The 14,227-nt window shown below is 48.6% G+C and overlaps 1 protein-coding gene across 1 annotated transcript in view; it reads right to left on the bottom strand.

Moving 5' to 3' along the window:
- Positions 1 to 9,393, bottom strand: part of FAIM2 (Fas apoptotic inhibitory molecule 2) — a 34,161-nt gene extending 24,768 nt beyond the window's left edge. The window contains exons 1-2 of the mRNA XM_067529641.1: positions 9,233 to 9,393; positions 4,529 to 4,718 (exon numbers count right to left, since the gene is read on the bottom strand). Of these exons, the coding sequence (XP_067385742.1) occupies positions 4,529 to 4,718; positions 9,233 to 9,247 (205 nt within the window). The 5' untranslated portion in view covers positions 9,248 to 9,393. The remainder of the gene's footprint in view (positions 1 to 4,528; positions 4,719 to 9,232) is intronic.
- Positions 9,394 to 14,227: the final 4,834 nt, after the last annotated feature.

Genomic DNA, 14,227 nt, shown 5'->3' with positions numbered 1-14,227 from the left:
GTACGAGGAGGAGATTAATGGTCCACCTGAAGATTGCTCCATAACCTGACCATCAGGACTGGATCCTGTGGCTTGCGGTGTGGACTGCAGAGCCGGGTAACGAATGGGTTTTTCTGGTTCACTGGCAATTTTGAAAAGTTAGAGGGGAATCGTTTCAGGTCGGCTGGGAAACGAACATAAGTAAAGAAGTCAAAGTTGAAAAGTAAAACCAAAAATATGCGGGGAGGTGGAACAAACCGGTTTGTGTCGACCCCATTCTTCATGGGTTTGAATCGTGTTTTAATTAAATAAAAGGAAGCTCTGAAATGAAAAGTTTCAGGAGTTCCTTGGGAGGGCGCAGCAGCTGTTTAACAGCAGTGCGGTGTGGCGGTTTGGGGTAGGAGGCAGAGCAGAATCCTGTTTCTGTGGAGAGTTTACAGAAGTGGAATATAATTATCCAAACTAGAGTGCAGCCAAAATACCAGATCTAACGCCCGTATTCTTGCTAACAGTGTCATGGGATCTTTAATTGCTATAATGAGGGCTCAGATTATACCCTTACTTTCCAGCCATGGCCGGAGGCCTCACCTTTCACTGACCCAAGGGTACGTATACCTCTTCACCCACAGCACTCTCCTACGCTAGTTCTGCAATCCCCTGGTGCTTTCTAACTGCCTGAGATTAACATGTGCCTGCCTTATTTCTTGAGACAACCCATTTCCCCTGCGATACGCTCATCCCAGGTGCAGGGTCTGCTTTTCACAGAGGTCCTCTTCCCTGTGCCTGATGGGAGTTACACGAAGGGACACTGACTGACTTGCACACAATCACAGAGTGAGTCGGCACTGAGCCTAGATCAGAGAGAACCCAGGTCATTTACTGCCTTCCAGACTTTTCCCAAACCACCAGTCTCCTCTTCCAGAAAGCCTTCTTTGTCTATAATGAAACAAAAACAGGGAGGACCAAACCTGCCACGCGGATCATCTCTGAGGTTTAGCTCACAGGATCTAGGCCTGCAGCAAATGTCGCCACTGGTTTATGGGAAGGTTAAGAGCAGGGAAATCCTCAGGTACATGGGACAATCTGGATGACTGAGTTGATAGGAGAGGACTGGAGGTGATGTAACAATAGCCATGGCAACCAGTGATGCCTTTGCAGAATAATAATAATCCCTAGCTCTTATGACCAGATCTCAAAGCACTTTGCAAAGGAGGTTAGTATCATTATCCCCATTTTACAGATGAGGAAACTGAGGCAGAGGGCGGGGAAGTGACTTGCTCAAGGTCACCCAGCAAACCAATGACAGACCCAGGAATAGACAAATAGGCCTCCTGGGTCTCCATCCAGCGTTCTAGCCACTAGGCCACATGACCTAGTGAGAAAGGATGAAGAATAACCCAAATGGGGAAACTGAGGCACAGAGCGGGACCACAAATCAGGTTTAGAATTCAGTAGTCTCTGGCTCCTAGCTCTGTATCCTACACTCTACATCGGATCAGGTAGACAACGAGAAATACCACGCACGTGATTAGACAGCTGGGCAGACAGGCACATACAGAGAGGAGGATGATAGATAGGTACCACAGATGCCACAGGCTGATGGAGCTCACATATTTCATTGAGATGTAAATATGACGAGCGGGTGGACTGGGAGCAGACGGCACGGCTGATAACAACCATGGTGTGGACAAATAACAATAATATTGTAGCTACTGAAATGGAGAGGGCTGCTGGTGCTGAGAAGGAAGTGTTCACCAAGAGATTACCAAGGCCATATTGCACCTAGCCCATCCCACCCAAGGCTCCCAATGCTCTTTACAAACAATTCTCAGTTTCGCTACACAGTCCTTTTGTGATGCAGCCAGGTGTCGTCCTCTGGATTTTACAAATGAGGACAGCGAAGCGCAGAGAGAGACTTCGGTGCCTAGATATCTTTGTGAATCCCACCCAAAGTGACTTGCTCAAGGTCACAGGGGGAACCTTTGGCATTGCCAGAAACAGAAGCCAGGATCCCGAAGTGCCTGAGCCATAAGACATATTCCTTGCTGGTGGACGTCCAGTGACTCCTCTGTTCTCTGCCTCAGACCCAGGGCATGGTTCACTTCAACACAACCCTCCATAATCCAATGCTCCGCAGCTCAGCATCAGCCAATGTTACACAATGTACCTTCAGAACCACCTCACATCACCCACTGCAAGGGCAGGTGTTGGCTTTGCCAAGCCCAGTTAACCACTGGCCCCCCTGCATCCCAGCTCCCACCGGTGGGCTTAATGCCCACAGCATCGTGGGGAGGTGAAAAACACCACCTTGCACGGAGCCTCTTGTGTAGTGCCATACGGTCCACAGGGAGCCCTCAAGAATAACCGTTGCCATGTGCTTTGCTGCCGGAAGCGCTGTTACCTTTGTCATTCCCTTATTTTGTGTAAATGTTATGAAGGGTCTATCATTTTAGAATCCCAGTCTCAAGGACACGCCCTGCAGCAGTGAGTTCCACAGGTTTGAACCCCCTTGTCAATGTGTGGAACCCCTCCAGAGGCAGTGCTAGGCCATTGGTGGCCCTAAGCAGGAATAATTTGGGGGGGGCCCCCGCACACAACAAAAGGTGAATAGTGGGCCGCCTTGACCTGCTTAAGACCCTAAGTAATTGCTTAGTTTGCTTAGGCCTGGAGCCGGCTCTGTCCTCCTCCATGCCACAGAGGACATGAGTCTGTTACAGCTGCCAGCTCAAGATGTATAGACTCATCTGGTTAGCCCTGGTCTGTCCCTGCTCGGTTGGCCAAGATAGCAACCGTCACACCAGGGTGTCAAGTACTGCAGCTTAATATCTCCCCAAAGACCTTCTCCCCTCCTCACCTGCCCTATCATCCAGACTTGCAAACCCACCTACCAACCGTTCTCAGACAGCTCCTCTTCCCATACTATCTGAACACCTTACAATCTATAATGCATTCATCTTCCCAACACTGCTCCAGAGAGGGCAGTGATATTACCTCCAATTTACAAATGGCAACTGAGGCACAGATAGGCTCACGGTCATACAGGAAACCCGACACAGAGCAGGGACTTGAACCCAGATCTTCCAAATCCTTGGCTAACACGCTAAACACTAGGCCAGCTTTCCCTTTAAATCCACTCTCACCTTACCTCCGGGATGCTGCCACCTCTTCCCCTGCTTTGCCCGTTAACTCACTGCTTCCTCAGGCAAAGGCTCAAAATCAATGAGACTTTAGCCTGGGTTAGTGTCTCGGGATCTGCTGCTCTGCTAATAAACTGAACTCAGTGCATCTGCCTAGGCAGGGCCTCTCACACTAAAATAAACGAAAGCCCATCATTTTGCATCGCTCAGTGCATTTGTTTGCCTCTCAATACTTCGTACGTTACACAGGGGCTGTCAGTGCAACACAATGCAATGTCACACTCACAGCCCCGGTATGTGATCCCTGCTGGGGTCAAAAGAGCAGAGAAATAAGAGGAACGTGGTGGCCCAGAAGGGAGCTGCCCGGGAGATGCTACGGGGTTATCAACATGGTGGCACATAGAACTGAGCACACAGCGGCAGCATGGGAATTCTGCCAGGTTCATAAACTTGCATGGGCTTGGAGTTGATAGATCATAACAATTGCCCAGTGTATTTATAACCGTGTTACATCTTCTTTATCGCCTCTCTGCCATGGACACGTCTATGAAGGCAGAAAGGGATGTGACAAAAAGATTCAGAAGCAGTGAAGGTTCACGTGTCTTCAGAGAGCTCCAGGTAAACAGCTCAGCGACATACTAGCCCCAAGTTTCCCTGCAGCTGGAGGTCTCCATGGATGCATCTTTAGCGTCATTGGAGTCCCAAGGCTGCAGTTACAGGATGTAACAGAAATAATCCCCATATACATACTCCTGGAAGTGAAATCCAAACAAGCCGGGAGTGAGAAGCGCTCACCAAAGACACTATAACATGACCAGCTATTTGCTTACTAAGAAATCAGCCCTACCAGGGGCCACACAGGCTGGCTTTGGATAGATTTACCCCTCCAATCCCGCTGAGATGGCTCTGGGGCATTTTAACCCTTGATTATCTGTATTCAGACCTGGACACATGCAGACACCAAACCGCTCAGTGTCGCTGACACAGCTGTTTGAATTTTGTGACCTCAGCGGCTATTTGAAAGTAAAAGCTGAATAGACGCGAGAGAGAAACGTTCCCTATTGAGGAGAGGAAAAGGCTTGAGTCAGGACTCTGGAGTTATATCCCCAGCTCTGAGAGGGAGTAGGATCTAGTGATTAGATCAGGGGAGCAGAAGTCAGGACTCCTGGGTTCTAGTCCCAGGTCCACGAGAGAGTGTGGGCCAATGGTTAGAGCAAGGGACCAGCATCAGGTCTCCTGGATTCTATCCCCTGCTCTGAGAAGGAGTGGAATCAAGACGCCTGGGGTCTATTCCTAGCTCTGGCCCTGACTAGTTCTGTGACCTGGGCCAAGTCTTTGTAGCTCATCAGTAAAACCGGGACAATAAATCAACTGAGTGAATTTCACAGCAATGCAGGGAAGCGAGTACTCACTGGGGTCCACATAAGCCCAGCTGGGGTGGAGGGGCACAGATGGTGGAGGGGAGAACGCCTCCGTTTTCATCCCTTCCCCTGAAGTCGCTTCCTCGTAAGTCGGGGGTGCCGACGGGGTGGTCGCATTGTCCTTTTTCTCTCCCCGTCCTTGCTGTCCCTCAGAATTCGGAGGCTTGTTATTCACCGAGAGCTGCATGACAGAGAAAACAGGACTAAAATAGCCAAGACAGGACGAAGGGGAATAAGAACAGTCTTGCAGCTGGAAACATCAGCTGACGCATCACATCCGTGGGGTGCCAACTCATCTGTGGTGCGGGCCTAATCCAAAGCTCACCAACGTCAAGACGGAAAGACGCCCGTCAACTTCAATGGGCTTTGGATCTCGCCCTTGGGTGAACTGACTCCGGTCCCCTCGGAAACATTCAGCATTGGGAAGTGGAGGGTGAAGAGAACCCGCACGCCAGGCCCCATCCCAAGAAAGCCTGGAAGGAGGTCAAAATGGAGGAGGAAACCGAGCCAACTAGGGCTAGATATGTTGTGGAGAAGGGAGCAAAGGAAGGACAAAATGGAGGCGAGAGAGAGGGCCAGCTAGGAATGAATATGGAGTGGAGAGGGATGCAGGAAAGGACAAAATGGAGGCGAGAGAGAGGGCCAGTTAGGGACATATATGGAGAGAAGAGGGACACGGGAGAGGACAAATGGAGGGAAGAGAAGGCCAACTAGGGATAGAAAGGGAAAGAGATGAAAAGAGGAGAGGAAAAATACATAGATGATGGAATTCAGTTGGGGAGGAGACATAGGATGGAAAATTATTGGCAACTGAGTGTGAGAGGAGGCACAGCTGGTTGAAATGGCTGAGGGCGGTGGTGTACCATGGGGGGCCAATACTTGTGTTTGCACCCCCTCCCCCCCGTCAGAGGCAGGGCCCCGCAGGGGAGGGGGTGTCTGTGGTCCCGTTTCTCGCTTTCGCCCACTCCCCTACCCCCACTGTGGGGGCTGCAGGGGCAGCGGGGAGTGGGAGTGACAGGGGCAGATGTCCCTGGGCTGCCCGGCGGGGGGGTGAGGGGGCTTCCTGGCCACTGTGCAGCCGGGGTCCCCGTGGCTCCCTCGTTGTGCCCAGTGCAGGGGTGGAGGGGCTGAGAGGACAGGAGGTGGAGGGGGCTGGGTCAGCGCGGCCGCTGGGGATGTCAGTGGGGGGGTGGCTCCTCCGAGGAGGGCCTGGCCGGTGCCCCCCCCAGGCCAGTGCCCGGAGGCATGGCCCCCACCTGTCCCCCCTTGGTACTCCACTAGCTGAGGGAGAGTCCTCTATCCATCAGAACCCTTAGGGTGTCTCAGGGTGGGCACCTAAAATCACTAGGCACGAGCACTGGATGACAAATGTGAATTCATTTCCATGGAACGTATTTTTTAATTGATTTTTTCAACCTTTCCTACCAACACATTTTCATTTCTTTGAAAAAGAAAAAGAAATAACCCCCCCCCCCCCACACACACACACACACATGCACACAATTTTACTAAAAACCCTTTTACTGCCCACATTTTTTGTTTCCGTTTTTATGTTGTTGGGTTTTTTGTTTGTTTTTTGCAAAATTTGCCATGAACATTTTCATTTGGTCAAAAAAAAAAAAAAATTCCCCCTCCCCGCCCCCGCAACCCCCAAGGAAAAGGTTTGGAAAACAAAAAAATTAACCAGCTCCACTTGTCAGTTTTGAAAATTGTGGCCCCCCGTACTTTACACTGAGTAAAACTTTCAGAAACGTCTAAGTAATTTAGGAACCTAAGCCCCATTAAAAGTCACCTAGGGCCAGATTGACAAAGGTATTTAGACTCCTAAAGAGGCAGATAGATGCCTTGTGGGATTTTCAAAAGCACCTAGCTGTCACTGACTTTCAATGGGAGTTAGGCACCGATCTGTACCTTTAGGCACCTAAATATATTTGTAGATCAGCCCTTAGGTGCTTTTGAAAATGTTACGCTCCACAATCAGTCTCTAAGCCAACACTCCAGGAAAGTTCTCAAGGAACTTCCTTATATGAAATATCTAGCAAAGACTCATCCACAACACCCCAGACAGTCTCTGTCTCCATGAGAACGTTCTCCTATCAGCCTGGTGTTTCTGTTCTCAAATAGGTCCCAGACAACTGGGCATGAAACTGATCCACTTTCATCAGCTGTTTCTTTGAAACTACCATTTCAATAATAGATTTTAAGGTCAGAGCGAACCATTGTGTTCATCTGCTCTGACCTCCCATATAGCACAGGCCAGAGAATTGCATCTAGTAATTCCTGCATCAAGCCCGTAACTTCTGGCTGAGTTAGAGTATAAATCAGAGTGAAAATAGAGCTGGAAGTTTAAGCAGTGTTTTAAGTAATATAATTCTTTTACAGATGCTGAATGGTTCTGACATCATATTTCCCACCTTTGCCATTCTCCAGAACCAAGATGGGATGAGACAGGATATTAGTCCAGTTTTAATTGAGAAAATTAATCACTATTACAACTTGGTCCAAATTCACCCCCAAATTCAATAGCTGGTGTAACTCTGTGTACTTCAGTGCAGTTACATCCGGGATGAACTGATTCCTCCTGGTGGATGCAATGGGACAATGAAGCAAGACTGGGAACAGGGTAAGAGAATGGGTTAAAATCAGAATGGAAGCTCATGAAAAAATGGCTCGCAGAGATCATTTCTGCCCTTGCTTGAGCAGCACCGTCAGTTTTCCTCTGTCTCATAGGCTTGAATGAGGTTCCACAGGAAGGCCATCAGTGCAGAATAACATGTCTTTTCAACAGTAGAATGTAAGCTGAACATAGAAGGCGCTGTAGCCTAGCAGAGAGAGCACTGGACTGGAACCCAGGAGATCTCAGTCCACTCTCAGCTCTGACCTGCTAGATGACCTTCAACAAGTCACTTCTGCTCTCCGTGCCTCAGTTTCCCTATCTGTAAATGGGAACAATGATACGCACCTCCTTTCTAAAGCATTTTGACATCTACGCGTGAAAGGTGCTATATAAGAAGTAGGTATTATTCATGGTTATTATTATTATTAAAAAGAAGTCTATCACCGTGCCAGGAGCTGAAATAATATTCTGCTTCCTTTCCCATGGATATCAATGGTAGTTTGCCATTGATTTTAAGAGGAGATGACTTGGGCCCATAAACAATCCCAAATTATAAAACAGCCAAAGATGGACCCATATAGAGAGTCTATGCCCCTGCACAGAGAGAGATAATGAGCATGATATAGGGCAAAGCAACTACGGATGGTACCACCCCATTTAGTGTCAGCCCCACCATTTTGTGTGTATCCACAAGCACCACGCAAAGATGACGCCAGCTCAATATGCACCAATCATAGGCTAAGCTAGCTCCATATGCACCTGCTAACAACTAGATACACCCAATATCAACCAATCACTGGTTGTGTCAGCTCAACATGCACCAATCACAGGCGAGCTCAACTCAGACCGCACCAATCATAAGCCCAGGTGGACTCCACCAACAACGCCAATCATTGGCTGAAGAAAGCCACATCCCAACACAACGTGAACCAATCGCCAGCGAGGTAAAACCAGCCTAAACCAATCAGAGATGACACGTGACCACCATCAACCAATGTCAGATTTTGCATCAACGCCACATGAGACAGGAGGAGGTGACCTATGATTTTATGATTCTATGACCTCATTCAAATGGGGGAGAAGCACCTAGAAGGCGAGGAATAGGAAGAGAATCCTTGCAAAATGGTCTTTTCATGCAATGATTTCCTGTGCAAGGCGCTGGAACCCGCCCCAGGCACGTGCCCCCCTCCTGTACTCAGAGGCCCTGTGCATCCTGTCAGGGACAGCAAGTGGAACCGACTGCGTGCTGAATATTGGCTCTGACTCTCCCTCTGCCGATAAAGGAGCATCCTTGCTGCAGCTACCCAGAAAAAAACATATCTCGCTGTCCCAGGACAGGCCAGGAGCTGGTTATGTAACCCCTGGAACCCTATCGGCCGGGGCTTACGTAACCAGCCCATGGTTGCACGACAGACGCTGTGATAGCCGACCCTCCTCTGCATCTAGGCAGCCATTCATCTGGCATTTACGGCGAAGGCGCATTGTGTCCGTGTGGGATCTAGAAACCCAGGCACGGCTCAAAACTAAAACTCAGCCAGGGAGACCCCTGCAGCACAGATGCATCCAGGATTGTGAATCATAGAAGATTAGGGCTGGAAAGGACCTCAGGAGGTCACCTAGTCCAACCCCTTGCTGAAAGCAGGACCAACCCCAACTAATATATATATATATATATATGTTGGTAACCATAGGATGCTGTGTTGGCATGGCAACTGAGTTCTCAAGCTAGGAGTGGGAAAACACAACCCCCCCTTCCCCCCCCAATTTCAATTCACTACATGCCAGTGGTACCGACAGAATAACCTTAACCAAATGGCAAGGATGGATCTAGCGTGGGCAGGATACCCTAGAGCGATGCATAAATGCCGACTGCGTCAGCACGCCCACCCTAGATATCCAGCTCTCCACTCCATTTCCCTGCTGGATCCCTTCTCTTACAGGCACCCGATTCATGCACAAGGCTCTCGGCTCCATCCTGACACACCGGTTTTGATTCCCTGGGCCTGATTATTCCCACTCCCCCGTTTTGCAAAGTTTGGGGGAAGAAACTTCAGCCCGGTGTTCGGGTCCCAACTTACCTTCCCCTGGGTCATGGCACTTTCGCTGAAGATGCTCTTCTGCTTGGGGCACCGACACTTCAGAGCACTGGGAATCGCCGAGAGAGAAAGAGCGACTCTGGCCTCGCTTGTGCCCTCCTGGTGATAGATTCGCTTGCTGCAACCACCGAACCAGCCTCTGCAGCTTTCCTGCTGATGCTCTTATGTTCTAGCAACATCCACAGAGCTAACAGTCCGCTGGAGCAGGGGATTGTACCATTTCCACATTGCAGGGCAGGGGGAAGCCAGCAAAAGGCGGGGGAGGAGGAGGAGGAGGAGGATGCAATCACATGCCAGGACAAAAGCCCAGCAAGTGCCAGGATGGAGCTGAGTTGCGGGGGGAGCGGGAGAGGGGGAAATGGAGCGATGCAGAAGAGATGCTCTTCCTGCAGCATCTCTCTCTGCTACATCACATCAGAGCCAACCGCAGCCCAGGGGGGTGAGTAATTCCCCATGGCTCCTCAGCCCTGTCGCTAGGGGTGGCCAGCCCCCCAGGATTGTCCCGGAGTCTCCATGAATCAAAGATTCATCTTTAATTAGAGAGTATGTCATGTGATGAAACCTCCTGGAATACGTCCAACCAAAATTGTGCTGTCCCTGGAGAGGATGTCCTTGGAGCGAAAGGGGGCTGCTCTGGAATCAAGTGCAGAGGGGGGCCTGAGACAAGCTCTGTAGCGTGAGACAGAGGAGTGAAATGCACACCGGGGCGGATCACTGATGCAGGGAGGAGATCATGGACCCCAGGGCCCCCGCTCGCTCACCCTGTTCAAACCCGGTTCTATGGTGCCAGGAGGGGATCAGGAACCCCACAGGAAGGGGTGCAAACCTCACACAGACCCCCAACTCAGACCCAGCTCTGTGACACAGGCAGGGGGTCACAGACCTCACAGTTCAGGGGAAGGAGCCCCCCGAGACCTGATTCTGACCCACCTCTGTAATGCAAGGAGGGACTCAGCCGGGACTTCATAACCCAGGGTCGGAGACCCAGGTCCCCAACTCTGTGGCCTGCTGCGTTAGGAGCGATTGTCATTAACGTGATCAGTCATCTGGAGGGAAATTAGAAACAACAGAGTCTGAATGAAAACAGATTAATTCAACTACACAAGTGGGTGAGACCAGAGCTCCATTTACCACACTCCACCCTGGCAAGACCTCCGTGCTGCAGGCTATCCAGCAGGGGGCAGCATAAGGTGGCTTATAATGGCCCTTTGCCATCCCTGCTCTGGGGTAATTCTCCAGAGGGACCCCCTGCACCCCCTTCACATCACGAACAGACGACAGGACTTGTCCAGCCCGCTGACCAAACGTCTGATTTGGAAAGAAAGACTGAATTCTCTGGGGGGAAAAAACCATGAATGAACATGCAGCAAAACAGTCAGGCTTTCTGTCAAATTTCCATTTATAAATAGTTTATGAAAGGGTTATGAAATGATCAGGAAATGCTTTGATTCAAGCTGAGCAAATAATTGATTGTTCAGTTCAGGGACAGAACAAACAAACAAAAAAAAAGATTTGGCTTAGTTCCAACCGAAAATGAATTTTTTTTTTTCTGATTTTTCTCACCAAACCGAAAAAAATGAAAAACATGGTTTTGTTTCAGGTTGATTTTCAGGGCAGGGCACTCCACTCCACTCTCCCCACCCCATTTTTTTAATTAAAAAATAAAGCTATATTTTGAAATTAAATGCCTTTTGGAAACAAAAAGTCAAAATTTTTCATCAAGCAGAGAGAAACCAAGATGTCTCTCTCTCCTTTCCCTCTCTTCCTGTTCCTTTATTTATTTATCTATTTATTGGGGGGGGGTGTCTTTTTTTTCTGTTCTCCTCTTATTTGTGAAACAAAAAAGAATTTCCATAAAATATAGATTTTTTTTTAAAAGGAAAAGAAATGGCTGAAATAAAAAACATTGCAACTTTTTCTAATTTTTTTTTCCTGTTTGTTTTTTCAGCCGAAACTATTCGCCCAATTCGACCCACATTCACAAATAGGTTTGGTGCCCCGAAAAATGCATTTTTTGTCAAATAGTAAATTGGCCCCCCCAAAATTCACCCAGCTCTAGTTTTAATAAATGGTTAATCAAATTGTTACAGATCATCATGGCTAACGCTGATAACATACCTGCTGGAAGGAACAGAAGGGAGGGGATATTAAACTTCATACTTCAGGGCTTAAACTGATTTCTAACACTAAGGGTGAGACCTAATATGGGAGGCAAATTATCCTAAAATCTACCAGTTGTGGGTTTCTTATACCTTCCTCTGGAGCACCTGGCCATGGTCAGAAACAGAACACTGCCTTAGATGGACCTGTGGTCTGAGCTACAGGTGGACAAATAATTTATTTCTTTGGTTCGGTTGCTATGATGGCCCCCTTTCTTCTTCAGAACAGGGGGCCACCAGGAGCAGAAGACAATTTCTCTTGTACTTCTGAGGAACCTCTTCTATGGCTCCTTGACAAAGCCACAAAACGACGTCTTTCTGTAATAGACTTTCTAGGAGAAGGGTCCTTGAAGAGGGACGGAGAAGGAAAGAAGGTGAGAAAATGATTCAGGTAGTCATGGACAACTCTGTCCAATGCCCACTTGTCCGTGGGGATATCAACCCAGACTGACGGAATGGGGCCAAGTGGCTCCCAAAGATTGATTCCTGATTCATTCGGGTGGGAGGCTCCTGAGTATGAATTTGAAGCTAGGAGTGTCGGGGCACACAGCTTGCTCCCAGCCTGGTCGCTAGTCAACCTGCAGGTTCTGCTGGGCCCAGTGAGCCCCCTCCAAAGAGTTGCATGTTCTGACTGGGCCGGGGAACCAGCGGTCTGCTACGTGAGCCCTGCAGCAGCCACACAGCAGCAGCTCGACGCGTACCACACCCACAGCTACGCTTACCCTGATCTCACTTCCGCTGCCTGCTCCTGCCTTGTTCCAAGCCCTGCTCCTGCTCCAGTACCATGCTCCCTGCTCCATTCTGGTTGCTGACTGCTGGCTCCAACTCTTATATCTCTGTCTATGACTCCAGCTTACCCTTCAGCTTAGGCTTTGGCTTCTGACTCCAGTTCTGACCTTCGGCTTGGCCCCTTGACCCTGACTCTGTCTAGATGTCTTAACGAAGGTCTGGCCTATTCAACCCATATAGTCATAGAATCATAGACAATTAGGGTTAGAAGGGACCTCAGGAGGTCATCTAGTCCGACCCCCTGCTCAAAGCAGGACCAACCCCAACTAAATCACTAAGTCCCAGTAGCAAGCAGCTACTGTCTCCTGTATGATCCAATGGTACACTGTGCTCCACATTACAGAAAGCATTAGGCCTTGTCTACACACAGAAACTGTCTCAGTTGAACCAGAATCAATCTGGAGTAACTCCACTCAAGCGAGGTGACATTACTGTCTGAATTGCTTTACAGTGGCTCTGTTGTCTGAAGGATGCGTTCTGTTGTCATGGCAAGAGTCACTTCAGAAGAGACCAGGTAGGCCGTGTGAAGCACAGGGCTCTTTAAAAAATCATGAATATTCATTTATGAGGGGATTACACGTCACTCATGCTCAAAACCAAGAGCGATTTCACGGGGATTAACGCAATTGTGCTGAAAACCCGTGGGCATCAAAACCAAGGGACAGAAAACCTGATGGGTGAGTTAAAAGATAACTGCTACGTTAACACAACCAGTCTTACACCTTCCTCCATGGCAATGGGAACATGCCACTCCTCAGCAGGGGTGAAATCCTGACTCCACTGAAGTGAAAGAGAGTTTTGCCATTGACTCTAAAATAGTCCAGAATCCAGTCCAGGTGTTTAGTCAACTAAATCAGAACTAGATTATCCATGCTCTATCCATGCTCCGGGTCTCATTCTGCAGGGCAGATTAGCAAAAGCGTTCTAAAAGCTACGACCAGAGCAGTGTGAAATTTTTCCCACAAACCCTTTTTTCGGCAGATTCAGTGACACCAAAACCTTCCGGTCCTCTAACCCTGCCCCACATCCTCCAGCTGCTCCTTCCCCCCGCCCCCACATGGCTAGATGTGCTCCTAACCCAGTAGTGTAGAGTAAGGAGGGAAGGCTAAGTAGATAGTACTGCTATGGTGTTCTGCTGTGTCCCAGCTCCAGACACCACTGTCTAGCCCCCAATGGAGACTTGATATAAAATTTTCCAAAGCAACTAAGTACTTTAGTTCCAGAGGGGTAGCCGTGTTAGTCTGTTTTTAGCAAAACAGCAAGAGTCCTGTGGCACCTTAAAGACTAACAAATTTATTTCGGCTACGTTTCCATGGGCAGAAACCCATTTCGTCAGATGCAAGTAATTTAAACACCTCAGGGCCATTGACTTTCATTGGTACTGAGCCCCCTAAGTCACTGACAGCCAGATCCTCAAAGGCATTGAGGCACCTGGCATTGAAATAACTTTACAGATCTGGGCTCTTTGGCCACTTTGGAACACTTTATCCACGCTTCTTTAAATGCCTCCAGATCTGGGGAGTGTATTTGGTTTAATGAAACAGCCACAATGGTAAAGTTAAAAACGAAAGCAAACAAAATTCCACACTCCCTGAAAGTAGAACATATTATGCCAGAGGGTGGTAATGAGTGGACAGATAAATATTAAGACAAGACACTCCCTGAGATTAAATTATTCAGCTATTGAGGAGTACATTTGGGTCATCACCCGGAGAAGAACATGTTCTTATTACACCCTGGTGTGTATTAAATGCTATTAAGTGAAGGTGGTTGCACAGATATGCAAAGTTGCACTACCAGGATTGAGGGAGTGAAACAGGTTCAGGTGATATTTGAAACGAACATGGTCTTTCTGTGCCTATGTACAGTCCCTTCTCTAAAGCAAACTATTATAATGATACTTTATATAATAACATGATTCAGAGGTCTGTGCAAATGAGCTCTTAAATGTTCATCAGATTGACCAGCGGGTGACCTGTAGGTGCCTTGAAGTGACAGTGACAGGTAGATTCAGGTGATCAAAGCAGGG

Source organism: Emydura macquarii, unplaced genomic scaffold (genome assembly GCF_026122565.2).
Source record: "Emydura macquarii macquarii isolate MOO-44397 ecotype Brisbane River unplaced genomic scaffold, CSIRO-AGI_Emac_v2 contig_2994, whole genome shotgun sequence".
Taxonomy (NCBI): domain Eukaryota; kingdom Metazoa; phylum Chordata; order Testudines; family Chelidae; genus Emydura; species Emydura macquarii.
This window is presented reverse-complemented; position numbering and strand designations above follow the sequence as displayed.